The sequence below is a fragment of the Colletotrichum navitas genome, assembly GCF_030913465.1.
Source record: "Colletotrichum navitas strain CBS 125086 chromosome Unknown LY79scaffold_1, whole genome shotgun sequence".
Taxonomy (NCBI): Eukaryota; Fungi; Ascomycota; class Sordariomycetes; order Glomerellales; family Glomerellaceae; genus Colletotrichum; species Colletotrichum navitas.
In genome coordinates this window covers 1,749,856-1,770,974 of record NW_026850547.1, presented here as the reverse complement: position 1 = coordinate 1,770,974, position 21,119 = coordinate 1,749,856, and the positions used below count along the sequence as shown (strand labels likewise).

The window sequence follows — 21,119 nt, the reverse complement described above, 5'->3', positions numbered from 1 at the left end:
CACCCTGTTTGTTAAGCGCTAAAAAAGAATACAGCGGAGATCGTCGGCACTGCAATAGCAGGCGTCGGGAAATCCCCAAACTCGAGTCTCCTGATTCCAACACTTGCTGCTTGGCTCCGTTGCTGGTTGCATCCATAGAGGGGGGGCAGACAGGGGAGTGTGGGGCGCCCTGTCCCTGGTACGAAGAGGAAGGGAGAGGGAGAAAAAGAGAATAGAGCGATGCGCTAAGACAGGTACAGCCTCAATGACCATCGCGAGAACGGGCCCAGAAAAGGGGCGGCCTGTCGTCCCCTCCGTATTGTACTACGTCGTACTGTATAATATTATCCAAAAATAACAATTCGCCCCGAGCAGAGAACCCTGTTAGATCGGCCTCTCCTGAAAATCACCATCTGGCATCTTCCAGTGCCACCGCCCATCTCGCCGCTCCATCCCAACGGCCTAGATCTCGAAGCGTGCGGCAAACCCAACCCGGCCAAGGCACGCACACAGTTGTGGCCTGTCAGAAGGCCAGCAGTCTCGAGCGCCCCGTCTCCCAAGTTTACAATCTGGAGCGAGCTTTCTGATGTCAGAACTATGCAGACTAGAAGAATCCGTGATGCTGGTTCCTGCCACCGCCTTGAACAATAGTGTATTTCTGCAGTTGACTTCCCGCTTGCAGTGGCCTACCTAGTTGTCTCACCCATGTCTACGTCTCATGAATAAAGAGCTTGCATCGAGAAGCATGTGGCTGACCTTTGTCTGAATTCGTTGCCGTGCTGAATCGCCCATGGCATGATGCGTGGTCTCAGCTGGAGCCTCCGCTATCCGCATGCAGCAAAAGTCCAGCAGTCTCATTTACGCGGACAGGTCGGGCTCGTCGAATTGCAGACGCAGGACCTATGATTCTCCCAGGCTTACGGGCTGCGACCCCCCCGTTGGCCAAGATCGCACGCATGTGCTCCCCCCCGGCCTGCGCTCTTCCTGCTCGTCTCCGGGTGCAAAGCTCCTAGTGCGGGAAACGGAGACATCTTGCAAGACGTTGTCTCTCCGGCTGTCCGGCGTACAGGCAGGCAGGCAGGCCAAGCCAAGCTTCGAGAAAGGCACCTGGGAACCCACACGCCCTTAGCCCCCCTAGCCACCTGTGGCTCTGGAATGTTCCCACTGACGCATCCCCTCCAGCCCTACCGCTTACTATTGCAGCGACGACGTAGAACTTGTCCGATACGGCTTGCCCGCCGCCCGCTCTCTCCCCCTTCCTTCCCTGGGGGGGTCCAGATAATAGCTTCTGAAAAATCGGTTCTCGCGATTGGGAACTACCGTATACGCGTTGTCTTTCTGTTGGTGCAGCGGGATGTGGCGTTGGCTGAGCTTCCCGTACTAGCCTCTCTCCCCCAATTGAGGCTGTGCACCATCAATAGCCTCATGAACGGAGCCCCTTCCCAACTCTCCACCACCCAACTACGACCAGAAATACCTACTATCACCGGCCCCCTGGCTTCCCCCCGGAGATACTCGGACAGGGTGACAGACGAAAGGCGCTTCGATACAGACTGATCCTGGTCTGGCACTTCATCTCAAAGCAGATGCCAAAAGCAGATCATGCTGCGGGGAGGGAACCCATTTACGGATCAACCATTGTCAGGGCACGGGGATAGACACTGTCGAGGCAAGAGAACGCGGCCATCGCGAAATATGGGGCATGTCTAGCTTATGCCAGCACGCATGCTGATTCTTGGGGCTCTCGTAGCTGCCTCTATTCCACTCCGTACGTTTCTATGATGCCCCATTTGCAAACAACCCCAAACCGTGGACTCGGGTATTGTACACTGTTTAACACATTAAAAGAAAAAGACCCCCAAAGAGCGGCCAAGAACCATGATGCTCCGTCCCAGCCGTTCTTCCAAAATGTCTTTTTTCCTTTGGTTCTGCTCCGCCCACCACCCGTAGGGTCTTGTTCTCCCTCCCCATCTCTCCTGTGAAACGGTCATGACGAGACGCTCCGTCACCTTATAGCTTCTGGTACTCGAGCTTGCCCTCCAGCTTCTTCGACTCGGCGACCTTGCGTACCGCTTTGTTGAAATCGTCCTGGTTGATCGCATCTCGGTAGTCCTTGATGGCAAACAGGCCGCTGTGTTCTCAGTGTTAGCCGCTGCTGTTTTGTAGGCGCAGCAGAGGGTGGAGAAAGAGCACTTACGCTTCTGTGACAACGTTTCTCAGATCTGCACCGTTGAGGCCGTCGCTCATCTTTACCACGCTCTCAAAGTCGATCTCGCCCTCCGTCACCACGCCGGAGGCGTGAATCTTGAGAATCTCCAAGCGACCGACCTCGTTCGGGAGAGCGATCTCGATCTTACGGTCGAGACGTCCGGCACGGAGCAGGGCGGGGTCGAGGGTATCAGGTCGGTTCGTCGCCATGATGATCTTGGTCTTGCCAAGGTAGTCGAAACCGTCGAGCTGGTTGAGCAGTTCCATCAGCGTTCTCTGGATCTCGCGATCCGCACTAGTTCCCTCCGAGAATCTGCGACCACCAATGGCATCGATTTCGTCCATGAAGATGATGCAGGGCTCGTGCTCCTTTGCGTAGCCAAACATCTCGCGAATCAGGCGGGCGGACTCTCCAATGTACTTGTCTACGATTGCTGAAGATACCACTGCAATCCGTCATTGTTAGTATGCCGTGGGCCAGGCTCCTCCATTCGGCGTTGCACTTACCCTTCAGGAAGTTGGTCTCAAGACTGCTCGCAACAGCACGGGCAAGGAGCGTCTTGCCCGTGCCGGGGGGGCCGTACAGCAGGACACCCTTGGGCGGCTTGATACCCACGCGCAGGAAGAGCTCGGGGTTCTTCAGCGGCAGCTCGATGACCTCGCGCAGCTCGCGGATCTGGTCGTTGAGGCCACCGATTCCGGCGAAGCTGACCTGACCGGGGTCCTCCAGCGACATGTTGTAAACGAGGGGGTCCACTTCTCGGGGAAGCATGCGCATAATGGTGAGTGTCGTCATATCGAGAGCCACTCGCGTGCCCTGCTTGAGCTTGACCTTATCGACCTTTGATCTGCATCCGACAACATATCTCGGACCGGACGACGCCTTTACGATAACTGTGGGAAGGAGAATAGCAGTGGTCAGCGGGAATTATCCTTGCTTGTTCAAAGGAAGGGCGATGGAAGGGGTGCTTGGAAGGGCGGCGATGATGGTGGTGGGGGTGGGTGAGAAGATCCCCCAATGTCGAGGGACGGCCAGGCCATGCTATCACTTACATCTTTCGTCATCGAGCTGCTTGAGCACCTCGCCGATGATCTGTCCGACGCTCTGCAGCGCCTTGATGTTGTCCTCGGTTCTGTCAAACTCCCGCTGCAGATCCTTGATCTCGAGCCGGAGGGACTTGAGCTTGGCCTCCCACTCCCGGGATTCGAGCAGCTTGGCCCGGTAGGAGTCGAGAGCCTTCTGGCGTTCGTCGTCGGAAGACATCCCTGATTATGTGATTGAGAAAAGGCAAAAAGAAAAGAACTAGAGATGTACTGTCGGCTTCTCCTCGAGAGAATGGATAAAGTGGCTGCGTCGTAAACAGGTCAAAATCGGGGGTTAGGAAGATTGGCTGATCGGTCGGGCGGTGGTGGATAGCTTGTTGTAATCGGATCGTTGTTTTCGGAGGTCGACGTACCTCCCACTGCAGCCTTCTGCCTCCCACAGAGCACGGCTCAGCTCCGACTAGCGCCATACAGCCAGCCACTGAAGCTCTGCCAGCTGGGCCACAATTGGCAGCCACCTCGGTGCCGGAAAATGCTTATCCCGGTGCGTACACTTTCGTCTTGTCAACGAAGGTCATTAAATGAGACGCAGTCCGATTCGAGAACATGCTTCACAATGCTCAAAGTCTGGTCAGATAAGCAGTAGAAAAGGGAAGGCACGTTGTATATTACGAAAAGACTGGGTGTCAAAAAGTGTAGATGAAGCGACTGATCGTACACCAGTATCAATTAGGAAGAATGACCTCCAAGTTTGTATTATGAATGGCAAACCAAAGAACAAGAATAGGCTATCCAACGCCTGGGTGCCCTATCTTTCATTTTGATAACGACGACCTAATGTCTCATACTCGGATCTACTTCGTCTTAAAAGCTAGGCATTGATGTGATAAGATGCGTAATGGTAATAAACGCATATGCGTGTTCCGTAGATTTCAATCCTTCCGCGGGTAGGTAAATGTAACGAGGCAAATTTCAAAATCCACCTTTAAAACTCCAGAAAAAAATACGGGTATTGAGGAGTTGCATTAATCGTAATGACGACAACCGGTTGAGGGTGACTCGCAACTCAGCCCATGAGTTCAGGCGTTATCTCCTCGCGGACCTTGCGGCTCCAAGCTATGATGGCCTTCTCGAAGTTAACCCAGACTTCGGGAGAGTTGTTGTAGACGATGCCGAGAGCATCCACTTTAAGAAGGACCTCCCAACGCAGCTCCGCTGCCTTGGCCCAGTAGCGGATGTTGTCGGCGCACCGGTACGGCTTGTCTGTGTCGGTGTGGAACGAGGTGATCAGGCCGAACCGACGCTTCGACCTTTTGACCGCAGCGTTATGTAGCTCAACGAGCCGGATGCCATTTTGCCAAGTCTCGAGAAAGGGCGTGGGCAACTCTGTCGCGCCGGCCGCAGGGGTATATTCCGGTAGAGGGCCAGCAGAGGGGTCAAGTGATGCCATAAAGGCCAGCTCTCGCTCGACCTCCTTGCCTGTCCAATTGCCCGAAAGCCATGTCCAAGTACTGCGCTGCGCCTTCTCGGCTTCCTCCATCTCCTCCTCTTTCTTGAGCATGTCAAACAGCCCCCGAACCCAAGAATCCAGAATTTGAAGCTCCTCGTCCCTCATTCCGCCGGCCCAGTTGCGGGTCGCCATCTGCTTCAAAGTTTCCATTACAGAGAGCAACTCTGCGCGGATCTCTTTCTCGGACTTGATGGCATCCAGCCGCTCCGGAACCTCATGGGCCGTATAATAATTCCTCGCAGCGCGAATGGCCAGCGTCATAACATCCAGAATGTGCATGCCCTGAACCTCGTGCCAGCCCTGGCCCTGGCCCTTCTTAGGCGTGCTCTGGTTTTCCTGCTTCCTCTCGGGGATTTCCGGCAGAGGTTCTTTGTGGATTTTGGCGCGCCTTGTTGCAGCGGCGGCCTTGTCAAGAGAACCCGTTAGGTCCGCCTTCAACTCCTGTATCGTCGGCGGCTTGGGGACTGGCTTATTTCTGTGGATGTAGGTGCTGGCGGTGGGCGGCAGAACATCCGGATCCTCTTCGAACTCGTCAGAATAGTAATCATCCTCCTCCGTGGGCGATCCCGTAATGGGCCCAGTATCGAATGAGTGAGATCCGAGTTCCGGGCTGTTCCCCTCCGAATCAAGCATCCTTGGTGACGATGTGCTCGAGCTGCTGACGGACGAGAGATCCAGCCCCCCTTTTGCCTTGTTCTTCCTTGCCAACTGTGCGCCTTTGCCGTCGAGGAGACCGGTGCGCGCAAAGTAGTATTGCAGATGGGCAATGCTTCCCAGGCTCAGAACGCTCTCTCTATGCCGGGCACTCGCAGCGAAGTCGGTCCCCTGCGGCCGTACAAATCCGCGGCGGCGGCTGGAAGAGCGGCTCACACCCTCCTTGCCGCCGTATGTCGACTGCCGTGGGGATACAATGCTTATATCTGAGCGGCGGCTGTATGCTCCGGAAGACTGTCGGGAGGACGAGCTGCCTTGAAAGCTTCCCAGAGATTCGCGAGAGGTACCGTCGGTGGCGGATCCATGGGAGGTGGAGGAGGCTGTTGACACGCAGCGGGATAGCTCGGGGCAAGCGCCGATGGCAGGAGTTGGTGACATCTCGGGCGAGGGCGGTTCCTCGTTTGCCGTGGCCATAACCTGGGTTGGGGAGAAAGTCGCGCGTTCGGTTCGGCCGAAGAAGCGAAGACGGTGCGAAGTCTGAGCCTATGGGGTTTGCAGAACCGACAGAGGGCGTGGTAGTGACCGGATGGGAATAATAGGTTGGTTACCCGTCTCAGCTAAGTGCCGCGAGCTTTGCGCGATGGGCAACACGAAGGGGACAGAGACAAGTAATGTCGCAGTTAGGCATGTGCAGAGCAGACGAAAGGACTGCGCAGGAAGCCGTGAAACGAGTCTGGGTGCACAGCAGCGTCCGGTTGGTAGAAGGTTATAACGAAGAAACACGTGCTGGTGGTTCGAGGTGCGTATGGGAAATGGGTTCGTAAAGGTGAAGACCCAAGCAACGAATGCCAGGTTCGGCTGGACGAAGCAGGTCAGAGAAAGTTTACCTCTCGACTAAAACCCCGGCCGGTCAGCACCCCAGATCATAGGCCGGTTCGGTGACGGTAAGGCGAAAGAAAGGACCGGCACCGCAGGTTCAGGAGGTGTGTGCGTTAGCAAGTTGCGCTTATGCTTGTTCCTGGGACCTGTGACACGACGCGACTTTTGGGGGGCGTCAGGGGTTTGTACTGTACTGGGTGTGACCACAGCAGCAGGTGAGAGTACAAGTGGCAGCGGTGCGGTGCGGTGCGGTGCGGTGCGGGCGGGTGTGCTGTAGCCTCGTTCCAGCTGCGTCAGTGGAACTCGCTGGCTTTCCGTTGGAGGACCCAGGGCGATGATGACGAGAAAAGTCTCCAGCGGGCAAATTGGGGGTCCAATGGAGTGGCGCGGGTGGGCTGCAGGGGAAGGAACCGTTTAAATTGAACGTCGCGTCGTCTTCAAAGGTGGGGTGCTCCAGTCACGAAGGAAAGGAGAGGGTAAGGTGGGAACGGGCCGGGGGACTCGCTCTGCCCTATCCCACTGGTTGGTTGGTGTGGTATCTACCTAGGTAACGTAGTTTACGTCTAGATTGTTGCTCTTCGGCGGCCTGGGCGCCTTGCCCCGGTGCAATGATGAGCGTAGCTATTGCTATTCGTAGGTGTATCGCGCTGATGGGTTGGCTCGCTTCTTTACAGGGTCCTACAGCGACGCTTGTTGACGAGTTGCGGCTCAAATGTCTTGCTGGAAAGGTGACTGATGTAAAAGAAACAGAGTTTGGTGCTTGCACTTGTGAGATGTAAGATGCTAGCTAGGTAGTGTTCGTAATGCAACGGATTTGGAGGGTTGAAGTACCACAAGCCCAGGACGAGAGGGAAACATCGACTTCTTATTCAGCTGCACTACGCATCAAGAAACCGGTTTTGGAGGGAACTCGTTCATGTCAACTCAGCAACCATATACTGTACATACAGCCATGGAGGTGCAGCAAGACATGTATCGATGCGCAAACCAAGACTTGTGACGCCGCGAAGGCCGTGTCACTTGGGCACCAAGCTGGCTGGCTAGCAGCTAGCTACCTAGCTAATGGTGGCCTCTCTCCGTCTCTCTGTCTCTCTTTCCCTGCCTGTTCCCCGTCGTCTAGTCGTATTTCCCGTGGCCATTGGCATTCTCAATGTCAGGGGGCTCACATTTTAGCCAATCTCCTGCAACTCGTCCGGCCAACAAAGCGCACGAGTGGATAATTTTATTCATTCCGCCAAACAGCCCCCCCCCCCCCCCCCTGTTTCCTGACATTAAGATTGGCCGAACATGGGAATTCTCAGTCAATCCCAGGCATACGTCCTCTCTTTGTCCAGCTGGCAACGCGGTTGATCGGCGAACAAGCATCTCTCAGACTCCAGCAAATGGCGAAAACCACACCTAATATCGGGGAATCAAATCGAAACATCGTTGTTGCACAACCTCGACCGCATGGCGTCAAGGGCATTTCCTCCTTCGCCCTATCCTCAGCTGCTGCCGGCTGCCGGGCCTATCCCGCGGCCTCTCCAGATCATTACCCACTGCAACAATCTGCGTCGGCTGGTCGAATGGTCATTGTCGTCGATCTAGCGTTATCTGGTATTGCCTGGAGGCAACAGCATGCGTCTGTCTGAAAGCCGTCGTTGGGCTGTGACAGTGTTCAGCGTGATATTAAACAAACTCGTCTTGGGTACCTCAGGAAGAGGAAGAAAAGCATAAGACGAGTGAATTATCAGTGAGCGAGGGTTCCACCTCTGAGTAACTAACTTCAGAGCTGGTATGGAACCCTGCGGGTTGGAAGTTGCGTGTTGGCACACAGTCACGCGCCCTCAACAATACTGTAACTCGCCGGTCTTGCCACCTCTACCTGTATACCTTAGTGAACTGGCGGGTTGTTACTGAGGGCGCCTTTTCAGTTGACCTGAAGAAGGGAGCTAACACTTCGGGGGTGCCTAGACAGTGGCTCCTTGTCTAGTTTGCCTGACGTTCTGGATCCCGGTCCGTGGCTTGACAGTCCCCTCTCGTTTCTCGCATTTACGTATCCTTTCTAACCCTAGGCGTTTCCGGCAATGCTAGTGGTGTGCAAGCAATCGTGCCGGCCCATCTCTACTGCGTACATCCTCCGTACTGTGAATGTCGCTAATGACAACAGGAACCCCACTCACTACTCTCAAGCCGGACGAACAGTGGCGTTGCACTACCGTACTCGGACTGGCATACACCAGACTAAACTATGTACATCGTGCCTCTTTGGATACAGATTTCCATTATGCTGTAGTTTGCAAGCGACGCACGCCAGACATGGGGAGATATCATTCCTACCCTACCTACTCCGTACCTAGGTTGCACACTATGATGTTTACTACCTAGCGTGGAAGTGTGCCCGCCCCTTGCATAAGTTAGACACGGCTAGACGGCTCAACATGCAGAACGATATGGGGTGGCCTGCTCTACACTAGGCATGCCGCGGCTCCTTCCGGCGACATCTTCATCAGTGCACATAGTCCGTACATACATGATACATGGGCTTTGCCATCCTCTTCCGATGTGTCGATTCGTTACGTCGTAGCTAAACCAGAAACACACGGTGGGCTGGCTGCCTTCCTTCAAACAAAGTCCACATGTGCGAGGACGGTTTGGGTTAACAATTCTTTGAAACGCGCGGGAGAGATTGTCTAGCCAGCCCGCAATCGATACGACCTGGGCCCCCGCTGCCACCATCCTGGACTACTATGTAAGAAAGCGAAAACACATGTCCAGCCAGCTCTCTGGAACTGTGCGCAGAGAAAGGAGGGGCCCGTGGGCCACGGCTCCGATCCCCCCATCGTGCATGCAGGGCCCCCTGGCACATCCAATCTTCTAAGAGCCTTCCACATGCCAGGGCTCCCAGCCAGCCAAAGGATGACCAGTCCAGAACTGGGAACAACATCGGTCGTTGTGACCAGGGTCGACCAAGAGAGGAGAACTTGGACTGCCGCAAGTGGTGATGCTGCTGCAACGTCGCAACTTGCGGAAATAAGCACTCCATACATACACATGGTCAAATGCTCACTCATTAGAGCAATGTGGTGGTCCACCAGATGAGTTCCGGAGGACCGGGGTAATGAACTCTTGGTTCGTGGGCGACAAGGGTAGGGTGGATGGTCATTAACCAGCCTGTCGGCTAACCCACTCCTCCGCTGTCACCACGCTCTCGGTGGACAAACGCGCGGAACTTGAATCAGAGAGGTGTTGGCGCGTCCAGAAAATGCTGCCTTCTTGTCTGGCAACCATCGGTTCCATTCGAGCCAGCGGGCCGGTGAAGGATAATGGGGACAACCGTCTGGCTACCTTATGTGGTCGGTTGGTAGTGAAGGGTCATCATTGACGTTGTGTGATTTGCCAAGAAATGCAAAGCGAGATTGGCCAGTGGCCGATGGCGACCACCGGCCGGGGAAGAGTCGACATCAGGACATTTCTCTTGACACATCTGGAAGAAGCATAGGAGAAGAGAGGATTCGACGGGCGTTAAACGTCTCGCCATGCCGATTCCATGGCAGCTGAGAGATATTTGTGCTCGTCCACGACATTGCCGTCCGGCCTTGCAGGCTGACGGAGAAGCCATTATCGGATAGAGCAAGCGTTTGCTGGTCTTGATCTCGTCCTGTCCTGTTCGTCGAGTTAGCCGAGCGAGGGGAGCTCCAGACTGCCGCATGCTACCTTGGCAAGGGTCTAGGTTGATGTAGCATCCGTAACTTAGTACCAAAATCAATCAAATCACCGCAGGATCATGTTGGGTGTGGAGGAGAGAAGAAAGAGGGCTCTTTCCCTTCCATCCCGACTCGCTCCCAAATAATCGATCGGATCGACTGGACTTTCATTCGCATTTTGGAGCGCGCTTGCTTCCTTTTTCCCTCCCTCTCTCTTACCCTCTCACGCTCCTCGTCGTCGCGAACAATCTTTCCTTATTCTGGCCAGTGCTTTCTTTCTCTTGTTCGCGTTGACTAATAGTCATACCGTATTTTGACTTTAATCGCCACTCCCTCTTGTACCGTTTTACCGCATTCTTGCTGCCCGATCTTTCTTCTCTCTTTCTTCCCTTCCGTCTGTCTTTCTCGTATTTGCAAGTTAGGTAGTACAACGTCTCTCTCCCTCCCTCTCTCTCTCTCTCTCCGAATCTTTTGCTTGGGGAGCCGATATCTCTACTCATCGCCTTCAGCGACCGCTTTCCACTACTCGTCTCCTTTCCCACACGTCTTCCCTCCCTCAGATTTGTGCTCAAGCAAGGACCAACCCAGCAGCTTTGTACGCGACCGGATCTACGCGATGGGCGCCGTTTAAGGTACAAACCGAACCAATATTCCGCCGGCTGCGAATCGATCCGCCGCCACGTTCCTCCTAGACACTTCCTAGGTAGGCCACGAAACCCCGTTACCTCATCACGTCTCTCACCTGCTCTGGTCCATAGAATCACGCCAGCATCGAGCGGCGTCCTGCTGCAGCGCATATACATAGCGCTTACGCCTGCTCCAATAGCGACTGTATTCACATCCATAGGCTCCCACGGAGTCCCTTGTCACCCACCCCCCCACCGACACTAAGGCATTGACAACAGTGCGCTTTACGAGTTCGCTCAGGCATCCGACATTCTCATCATTCCAGCACCGCTCATTGATCCTTCTCATTCGACGGACTGCGGGAGACCCGACTGAACCCGGCGGGGATCAGTCAACGACCCAGTTATCATTCGACCTCAGGACCACCAGACCCCAGTCTACCCACGAGCCAGCTCAGCCGTTGTCATCCGTCCCCGACCGGACACGTACGATACAGTTTTGCGGCGTAGCAAGCGGCCCAGGGTATCTGACTATTCGGAGGCCCGCGAGGCCCTCTCGAGGCACCAAGGGCAGAAAGTAGCGAGGTTGGTGTCTTGGTTGAAGGTTTGCTCGCGAAACAAGCCGAACAAATGTCGGCCGACGAAGTGTCGGCTGCAGAGCAGCAGGAAGACACATGCAGCAGCAATGACGCTATGGTCCTTTCCAACACTTCGTGTTCCCGCAACCAACTGCAGTACCCACAGCAGCCACTAGGCTTGCCGCAGGCCCAAAACGTCGCTACTACAGCACACATGGACCTGGGCTTCTCTGACGTCTCCAGCCCGCAACTTTCCCAATCAAACCCACCTTCCCATATTGTAAACAACAACAACAACACCGTCGTCGACACCGCCCAAAACAAACCGCCGACCGACGACAAATCCCCCGCAAGCTCGGCCCGCGACCACCCGACAACTGCGCAACCCGCAAGCACCACGCCGGTTGGCTCACCCAAAACAGGACAAACAACAAAACAAACTCGCAAACCTTCGCCTAACCTCGCCGCACGATTGAAAGCGCTTGGCTTCACCTCTCACAAGAAATCGGCCAACCATTCCCCTACCCAACAAGATAACATTGGGCGTCTGCCTGAAGACCAAATCCGCCAAATCGACGAGAACCATAAGGCGAGCTCTCTCGGGTCCAGGATCTATCGTCGCGGCCGCCCGTGGAAGGGCATCACACCATCCGACGATCCGAGACCAACAACCGCATCCTCGACTGCCTCTAAAGAGGAGTCCTTCACTGGGGTATTGCCGTTTACACTAGACGTTGCCCAGGGCACGTCTCTCATCATACCCGAGATAATAACCACCGAACCTCTGGACATGGAGACGCACAAATACCGCCTGCCCGACCACACAAATGGAAACGGCACCAAGGTTCAACTCGAAACTCGACGGGAGCATCTTGAACGTAGCGCTGCTCAGTCCCCCTCCGATCAGCCACCTCCACCGCCTCCCAAAGACACGCCACCCGTTCCTGCAGCAGAGTTCACTCCCGACCTTGCCTCCTATTTCAATCCCGGTCATCAGCGACCTGGCTCCATCTACACGCTTTCACGCGCATCTTTCGCCAACCAGCTTGCCCAGCTAACATCCCTACAACTTCCCGATGCCGAGTCCTTGTCAAGCCAGGTGTCTGCTATCCCGACCGCTCAGGTCGCATCGAAAGCTCTCATCAACGCCGCTGAACAGATAAGGAGCTGGATTTACAAGGCATCTGAGGTCATCAGTGGCTTGGACAGCGACGATGACGTCGAGTGGGCCGCCGCGGGTGGCCGTGAAGGACTGGAGGAAGTGGAAAACGCCATCCATCGTTTTGAGAAGTTGATCAAAGTTTATGTTGGTGCCATCGAGGAGCTGCAAGGTCGCGAAGACATTGCCAACATACCACCCGAGGATCTCTTTCGCGCCGTTTCTCAAATGGAGTCCATTATCGAAGAGTGGGCCAATATCAAAGCGTCGTTAAACATCGTCAAAGGACAAGTCGAAATCGCTATGGAGTGGGAAGAGCTCTGGAATAATGTTCTTGGAGATATCCAGAGCGAGATGGACGAGTTAAGCCGTCTGGTTTTCGAAATGGAGGAACGCCGTCACAAGTCTTTGATGGCTGCCGCTGGCTGCGACGGTGTCGATATTGGAGATCTTGAGAATATTGTCGACGACGCTCCTCCGCCGGTAGCTCGGACGCAGGCGCAGAATCGCTTCAGCGGTGCTGGCCTGCCGCTCAGCCCCGGTCCAACCTCGCCAGGAATGCCTGCTCTATCGCAAGACGATTCGAGCCTGTTGGCCCTGTTCGCCCGAATGCAGCCATTGCGCGCGTCTTTGGACTTTCTACCGATGAGACTTGCCGTCTTCGCCGCTCGAGCGGAGAAGTCTTTCCCTACAGCCTGCGAAGAGTTGGATATGCGACGGACTGGTCTTGACGGGAGCTACAGAAAGTTGGAAAAGGACGCCGAATCCCTTCGCAAGGAGCTGGGTGAAGACCGATGGGTCATTGTCTTCCGTGGCGCTGGAAGACAGGCTCAGAAGATGATCGAGTCGGTCGAGAGGTCCATGCAAAAGCTCAGGGAGGCCGTCGATACCGGCATGCATTTGAGCAACCCGCCGAGCATGATCAAAAGGATTGAGGGTTACGACGCCAAGAAAACGCATTACGGCCCGGCCATCGAGCGCGTCCTAGCCATCATTGACAAGGGCGTCAAAGACCGGTTGACGGTTAACGGTGAAATTTTACGCCTGCATGCTGAGATGCAGTCTAAGTGGGACTCTCTCAAGGACGAAATGAGAGAGATGGATGTAGTTGTGGACGAGGTGCAAGCGGATACCCGCGGCCAGCAGTTGAGGGACTCCATCTCCAGCATGTTGTCGAATGATCGCTCAACAATAGGTAGCGGCCACGACACACCGGGCAGCTCTCCGCCTTCCTCCGTCATAATGTCAAGCCTCGGGTTTGAGCCCTCGACTCCTGCCAATAGGTTCGCCAAAAACCGTTCGATGAGCACCAACAGTTACCTACCACAGCCAGCCGGTAAGAGGCAGTCATTGTTGCCGACGCCATCTTCACAGCTGTCGCGCAAGCCCTTGAATTCCCGATTGTCGAACATGACCTCAAGGCTCGGCTCGCCATCCTCAGGCAACATTTCCAGACCTCAGTCAACTCAACCCAACCGTCCCAGGTGGAACAGCTCGACCAACACTGCGGACGTTGGCATTGGCCACAACTTCAAACCTTTGACACTCACGTGCCCCAGCCCGTATGCCAAGAAGACGTCACCCATTGTGCGGCCGCCATCCTCGTTGACCCCAGGAACCTCCTCACCTGGAGGTTCAAGGGCGCCGAACCTCCGTACCCCCTTGACTCGGGAGTCATCCGCGTCACCAATGCCCGAGGACACGCCCACTAAGAGAGCTCCCTCGAAACTCTCCTTCCGAGAGCGTTTGGCTTCGCCTGGGCCGTATTCCCAGCAGATGCTTTCCAAGCCACGCTCGTCATCGTCTGTCTCTGCCTCGGCCTTGGGCCTCGAATCCCAGTCGATCCGGCGTGCATCTTTGCAACCACCCAAGTTACAATCTTTTGCCGACAGATCTGTACCAAGTCGCCCTGCGAGCTCTATGGCTTCCGGTCGGCGAACCAGTCTTCTGCCGCAACCCAAGACCAGTGCGACGAGCAGCAGGGAAATCCCTCAGGAGCGCACAACTTTACGCAGTACTACGCGCAAAACTCTTCCTGAGCTGTCACAGAGCTCAACGAGCAACAAGCCTCGGTGGCGGGGTTAGAAACCTCGTTTATCCGGGCAAAGGAGAGCGTTCAGTTCTCCGTTGGCAACAAGCTCTCAGTACGACGATGTAGTCGCGATTGCGAAATGCAATCCCCGCTGGCGGACTTGACGAACACCGTCGACAGCCACTCCGGACGAACGAGGCCACTCCGTGTGACTTCGACACTACACAAAAAAAGTAAACTTGTACATATCCAAATACCCCCTTTGATGGATTCACGGCAGTGCCACTGAACGATTTTTTTCGATTGATTTATTGCGAGGCGTCGGGTTAGGGTCTGTTGACGGGCGTATTATTATTCTGGGACAGGCCAGTACCTGTCTGACGGTCTTTTAGTATTATACCAGGAATGGAGGGACGGAGTCTGGTTTCGAGCGGTATCGGGAAAAGCAACTTCGTGAAGCCAGCGTGAATCGCCACAATAGGCAAGGCGGAGGAGGGACTCGGAAGCAACTGACGCAAGGGCTATACACCCCTTAGGAAATAAGAGAAAAACCCTCGGGAATATCGCTGGCACTGCGACGGATGTGTTGGGCCCCCCCGACCCGAACTTGATACCCCTCGATGCGGCACAAGGCATCTATCTCATGAACATACGCGGAAGAAATAGTGGCAATTACGGGCAGAGTGGAAGGGCGGTTAGTAATTAGCTACGGGGATCGACAATCGTATTTTAGAAACAGCCATTTCCTCTGCCGTTCTCTCCATGCGCAAGTCTGTCTACCTAGAAAGGCCACGGGGACTTGATGCCCGTCCTTCACCATTGAACCCTCAGTAGGTTGCACAAGACATGAACGTGAGTGTGGCATCTGTACAGATAGGAACCAGGATGGGCTATTGCGAGTTCATGTCCCGCCCCGAGAGGGGGGGTAGTTTTTTGGTCATTATCAACGTTAAAAAAGGGGTGCCAGATGTACCTTATGCTGCGCCCGCGGGATGATGCCTTTCGACCGACCGACGCCTGCTCGTGCAAAACCCAAGGAGTGTCATGCGTACTCAGTCGTCCCACCCCGACGCCGCTGCCGTCATGAAGATGCATACATAAAGAAGAAACCGTTCTGTCTCTCGCTCCGAGCCCCATCTCTACCCCGTTGATCGTTGATCGTTTTTCGCTTTCTCATCGCGCCATGAAAATAGATAGGTCATGCCATGCAAATGTAACAGGGCTCCTGCGTGCCTTGAGTGCCAACATGACGTTTTCGTCTCTGTCGTGTCTGTCCCGTTTCAGCCCCCCCCCCCCTCTTCGTTGCCTCAGTGAGGCATCAGCCCGATGCCACCACCTCCCCTACCACCTCTCTTTCCGCCCTTGGTAAGGAAACTCGTCACAGATCCGTTCTTCGAGCCTGCAGCTGTCGTCCCACCACTGCTCCTCCTCGCCCCACCGACGGCCTTCCTTTTGGCGACGCCACCTCCTTGCTTTTTGAAACCCGCCCATGTGCTGGAACCTTTACGGGAGCCTGGCCTCCGGCCGCCCCGGCTGCCGACACCGCGTCCCCGCGTGGAGCTCGACGATGGGGCCCGGGATGGAGGGGCCGTCTCTAATTCTTTCATTCTCTCGTTCCACTCCTGCACGGCAGGCACGAGGGGAGGCGGTCCGTTGCTGAAATACTTCGAGCATTCCTCTTCCTCGTCGTCTTCCATGGCTTCGTCTTCGTCTTCGTCGGAGCTGATCAAGTCGACTACGTCCTGCTCACCCTCGTCCATGTCGTCCTCGTCTGCAATGCTGATCATAGCCTTGTAGTTACTATGGAAGCGCTTGATCAGAGGGATAAACTTGCTGCCGAACTTGTCCACTTTCTCTGGTTCGATTCCCGCGATTTGCCGCATCTGAGGCAAGGTCGTTGTCCATCGAATAGCCATTTCTTGAAAACTCTTCTCGGAAAAGAGGGGTTTTCGGAGGCCCTGCGCGTTGCGCAAAGACTCCTCCAGCTGCTTAGCCTCCCCGACAAAATTATGCACGACGTCTTGGTGCAGTTCATCGAGGCTGGCCAAACGTACATCCCCTTCGATACGAGGGCCGACTTCCCTAGAGACATTTCCTCGCTTCTGGGCCTTGGGCAAGGGCTCGAAGCCGTCGTCAGAGTCATTGTCAGACATGACGAAGCCATCCTTGATGTAGCCGTTTGCGTGCATGGGCAAGTTCTGTTCCTCCTGTCGCATCATCTCATCTTCCTCGTCAGAATCGATGATGGTTGCTAGAGATTTGTCCTTCTTCCTCTTGTCCTGGGTTCTTCGAACTTGGGCTGGCGAAGATACGTTCGTCGAAGGTGGCAACCGTCTTAACGATTCTTCATCAGGATCCTGCTCGTCATCCCTCTTACTCTTCTTGACTCGCTTCTTCGGTTTTGGTGCCGACGATTCCCTAATCCTATCAGAGACCTGGACCGATAACAGTAGCTTGCGGCGCCCGTTGAGGAACAAGTGAGCATTGCGACCAACCTAGGAGCAAATTAGTTAGATGAGCGAGCGGGTGGTTGCTGGGCTGGGCTAGCACGATAACTTACAATAAGGTACTGGATCGCAATGCCGGCCCTCTTGTTCACCACGTTCTCCTCTTCGAGGGCCTCTTCAGCCGTGAGTCTGTCGAGGATGCGCTCAATCTCATGCTTCTTCATCCCCTTTGCAATGCCATGGGGATCATCAGGATGTGGATTAATCGTCCTTTGGTACTTCTTTCCCATCAGAATGTCACTGCACTGATTTATAGTCAGGCGATCGTGAAGTTCGATGGTCTGAATAGCCGCCTGGGCGAGTTCAGAAAAGTCTTGCTGTTCGAAGACAGCTCCTGCTCGGCAGTTGTCGCACGTCTTCTCGCAGTCATCGGGGTTAAAAACCTCTCCAAAGTAACGAAGGATCTCTACGCGACGGCAGTTCTCACGGTTATCGCAGAAAGCAGTGACCCTGTTGAGCATGATCCTCTGTCGTTCTTTCTGTGTCTCGCTGCCCTCGCCGTCTGCAATCATTTTTTTCAGGGTTGCGACATCTTGGTATCCAAAGAACAGGATGCAGTCAGAAGGATTCCCGTCTCTTCCAGCGCGTCCTGTTTCTTGGTAGTAGCCTTCCAGACTCTTGGGGACCGAGTGGTGGATAACAAATCGGACGTCAGGCTTGTCGATGCCCATGCCAAAAGCAATGGTTGCTACAACAACATGGATCTTGTCTGCTTGCCATTCGCGCTGCACTCTGATTCTGTCTTCCGGTGTCATCTGTGCATGGTAATGACTTGCTCGAATGTTGTATTGGGAACGTAGCTTCTCAGCCACCTGCTCAGAGGTCTTCCTCGACAAAGTGTAGATGATTCCACACTGGCCGCTGTACTTAGACATGATCAGGTCAGCGATTTTATGGATGAGTTCCTTCTCTTTCCTGCGAACCTCATACGTTAGGTTGGGCCGATTGAAGCTCTGCGAAAAGACTTGGCAACTGTCCATGCCCAGGTTGTGCTTGATGTCGACGATGACATTCTGAGTCGCAGTTGCCGTAAGTGCAATGATGGGAACCGTCGGGAATTGATGACGAAGTTTGCCCAGCGCCTTGTAGTCTGGGCGGAAATCGTGACCCCATTGGCTTACACAATGGGCCTCATCGATGACAATTCGTGCCAGCCTCTTGTTGGAATAGAGATTTGTGAGGGCTCTCATGAAATTTTGGCTGTTGTTCAACATTTCCGGAGTAACGTACAGGAGCTGAATGTAAAGTTCCGGGCTCCTTTCTTTGAACGAAGAAAATATTTGGTTCCGCTTCTGGGCGTTAGTTTCACCATTGAGGGAGACCGCTTGGATGTTGAGAGCCGACATATGGTCCACTTGGTCTTGCATAAGACTGAGCAGAGGGGACACAACAATAGTTATTCCCCTCGTCTTCCCGCTGCTGATAATAGCTGGAAGCTGATAACACAGTGATTTTCCTCCACCCGTTGGCATCAGCACGAATGCATCCTTGCCAGCAAGTGTAGCGTTAATCGCCTCCAGTTGATTGGAGCGAAAGCCTCTCATCCTGAACCTGTCTTTCAGAGCCTTCCGTACGTCGGCAGACCACGGATGTTTCATCAGCTCTGGGGGGATTGACAGCTTTGCTTTAGCCGGTTCCCTCTTCTTGAGGGACTCGGCAGCTTTAGAAGACTGAGTAGCATTGCCGGAGGTCGTACCAAGCACACTCCTCCCTCCAGCGGTATCGGCAGACGAAGACTGGCGAAGCTCGAAGTCTTGAGCGAGTGCGAGCATGTCCGCATCTGCATCGTCACCATAGTCGCTCGACATGTCCTGGGCACGAGGCCGTGTCTTCCTGAGAGGGCTTTTGCGGTTCGGCGCCTGTCTGGATATAGGTGGGACAGGAGCATGAAGTGGGCCAAAATCATCTTCAATGTCGTCGAAATAGTCATCATCAAAGTCATCCCGTCTGGACGATTTGACATCTGATGCAAGAGGCCTTGCACTCTTGGGCACCTGGAGCCTGCCTCGTGGAAACGGCGGTGGCGAGCAGTCTCTGGGGTCAGTCAACCTGGAGGACCCAGGAAACTGTGTCTGATGGATGACTTGATTCTCCATTTCCATGACCGGCTGCACATCCCTTGCTACTCGAGAGGGAGCCTTGTGGCTAGGCTGCGTACTCATGACAATGGATTTTGATCGGCGGTACTCTTCGACGAAGGACTCGCCGTCGATGCCGACGCCGGGAAGGAGTGGGCCGATGGACTGCTCCAAATCCTTAACTTTGTCTGCGAGCTCATCTAAGCGATTCTCATCCTCTTCGGTGTCGCGGCCGTTGTCGTAGGCGTCGGCAATTCGTATGGCAAGTGATTCCCTCTCATCCTCGAGTTTCGCATGAGATTTGAGAAGTTCGGAAACCTCATTCAACCCAGCCTGTTGCTTCAACAGTAACTCCTTGGCACTCTTGAGAGTAGCACGGTCTTCTCTAGTGCCCTCTCGTAAAGCTCTGCCATATTCTTTGGAGTTCTGCTCGAGCTGTTCTTGGATCATTTTTTCCTTCACCTTCAAAGAGTCCGAGTTGCTCAAGACGAACTTGAGAATGGACGAGTTCTGTCCCTGAGACGAGCCGTTTTGTTGGGATAGTGGCTTGCCTGAATCTTGTCGAGACGAGGATTGAACATGATTCGTATCGACTGGCATGCAATGCCTTACAATTGGCAATACCGATGGATGGGGCCTCGAGGGGGTATCGGGAGCCACAAGTCCGTCAGACAGCTCGCCATCACCCGAAGGGATGGATGCCGGTCTCGATCTCGGGTTGGTGGCTGGCAGATGTGTGCTATTATTTCGGCTTGGCGTAGCAAGGAGCTCCTCGTCGATATCCTCGTCATCGAATTCGTCGTCCGAGTCTTGAATAACCCGAGGTCTGATGCGTTGCTTGTTCGTGCTCGCTTGAATATCCAGGGATTTGATTCTACTGCTCGATTCGGGACTGGACGATATTCGCAGAGCTTTGCTTGGAGTTCTTCCCAGGACCTTTTGGGCTCCTAAAGCCATGGGAATCCGGTGCGGTGTTCCATTCCCGTTATCTTCGTCGGTCATCTTGTAGGTACGCTGTGTCCGGCTGATTGTCTGCGTAATGGTTCGTTCTTCGAAGACGCCACTCTCGATGTTCGTCCGGCGAATACTTGACGGGATAGTCTTCGGGCCTTTGGCTGAGCGACTGCCCTGTGGGGCAGGTGTACCAAGTGTCTCGTAGATGTCCGGGAATTCGTCAGATTCCGAACCCAAGTCTCCTGCCTTGCTCATCTCTATGCTCTTTCTCTTTTGACCACGTTTCTCCGGCAGCTCAGGTCTAGAAGCAGACTCTGCAGCCCACAGTGCAACCTCCTCATCGAGTGCAGCTGAGCCTGATGATAAGACGGTGTCGTTGCCAGTCAAATCCAGTATCTCGTCGTCATCGTCGTCAAGGAAATCCGGTGTGCCTGCAGGTGAAGGCTTACGCATTGCATCTTGTGATGATAACGGAGGATTCATGCTGGCCCGCTCATGTTGTGCATCTACGTTGGGTCAGCGTGAGTGCAAACGAAATGGTAACTTGTGCCCACCTTCTTGCTGCAGCTTGGCCGTGTAAGCTTGCTGAAATCGTCCACCACTGGTTGTCGAGGACGGTGTCAGCAACTGTTGGTGCTTCACTGCCAGCGATGGCCTCCTAGGCCTTGTAGACGAGGTCAGTTTCGCCATAGAGGCAGAATTCCCAGCTGTTGCCACTCTGGCGTCCCGTGGCTGTTCCACTGCGTCGACGGCATGAAGTGCAGCTCCGGCATGCGGACGAGATATCGATTGATGAATCGAACAGCTCGGAAGCTCTTGTTGGGAGCTTGAGCTACCGAAGTGGCTTTGCGACTGCGACGACTCGGTGCCAGAGGGGTCGCGAGCTGATGGGAAGAAGAGATCGGTTGGTTTGGATATCGCGACGTTGCTCAGCAGCCAGGAGATCTGATCCCCGAGATTGTTTCGAGTCATTTATCCGACTTCAGAATGTTGGCCTCGGGGTTTCTAGGCGTCATCGAGGACGGCTTGGGCGCGCTTGAGTCTCTTGTTCGGTCGTTGCAAGGTTGGTTGAGAGTGTTTACACCCACGGCGCGATGGTAATGGTGACCGCGCGTTTGGCCACCCCACCCACTTTAGCTAGCGTGTCGGCGCGTTCGTCTTCGGCTTAGTCATTCGTCCGGTCTCGTAGCCACGTGATCTGGCGTTTGATAGCACAAGCTTCGGG

The 21,119-nt window shown here is 54.6% G+C and overlaps 5 protein-coding genes across 5 annotated transcripts; 1 reads left to right on the top strand and 4 right to left on the bottom strand.

Annotated features, from left to right (window-relative positions):
- Positions 1-1,989: 1,989 nt before the first annotated feature.
- Positions 1,990-3,451, bottom strand: LY79DRAFT_503537 (26S proteasome subunit P45 family protein; the record flags this gene model as incomplete). Its single annotated transcript, XM_060553406.1, has 4 exons — positions 1,990-2,110; positions 2,177-2,633; positions 2,695-3,081; positions 3,241-3,451. The coding sequence occupies 4 exons, from the start codon at positions 3,449-3,451 to the stop codon at positions 1,990-1,992; spliced, it is 1,176 nt and encodes a 391-aa protein (XP_060420989.1).
- Positions 3,452-4,297: 846 nt separating this feature from the next.
- LY79DRAFT_585899 (uncharacterized protein) lies at positions 4,298-5,869 on the bottom strand (the record flags this gene model as incomplete). Its single annotated transcript, XM_060560556.1, has 1 exon — positions 4,298-5,869. The coding sequence occupies one exon, from the start codon at positions 5,867-5,869 to the stop codon at positions 4,298-4,300; it is 1,572 nt and encodes a 523-aa protein (XP_060420988.1).
- A 4,184-nt stretch (positions 5,870-10,053) lies between these two features.
- On the bottom strand, positions 10,054-11,010 carry LY79DRAFT_21363 (uncharacterized protein). Its single transcript, XM_060551554.1, has one exon. The coding sequence runs from the start codon at positions 10,803-10,805 to the stop codon at positions 10,176-10,178; it is 630 nt and encodes a 209-aa protein (XP_060420987.1). The 5' UTR covers positions 10,806-11,010; the 3' UTR covers positions 10,054-10,175.
- A 206-nt stretch (positions 11,011-11,216) lies between these two features.
- On the top strand, positions 11,217-14,408 carry LY79DRAFT_503631 (uncharacterized protein; the record flags this gene model as incomplete). The annotated part of the gene is made up of 1 exon (XM_060553418.1): positions 11,217-14,408. One exon carries the CDS (start codon positions 11,217-11,219, stop codon positions 14,406-14,408), a length of 3,192 nt encoding a protein of 1,063 aa, XP_060420986.1.
- Positions 14,409-15,662: 1,254 nt separating this feature from the next.
- On the bottom strand, positions 15,663-20,584 carry LY79DRAFT_503784 (RecQ family ATP-dependent DNA helicase; the record flags this gene model as incomplete). Its single annotated transcript, XM_060553436.1, has 3 exons — positions 15,663-16,850; positions 16,916-20,400; positions 20,449-20,584. The coding sequence occupies 3 exons, from the start codon at positions 20,582-20,584 to the stop codon at positions 15,663-15,665; spliced, it is 4,809 nt and encodes a 1,602-aa protein (XP_060420985.1).
- Between the last annotated feature and the right edge of the window lie 535 nt (positions 20,585-21,119).

Coding starts and splice junctions, on each gene's coding strand:
- LY79DRAFT_21363 (XM_060551554.1), bottom strand. CDS start 10,805: ATGGATGTGAATACAGTCGCTATTGGAGCAGGCGTAAGCGCTATGTAT.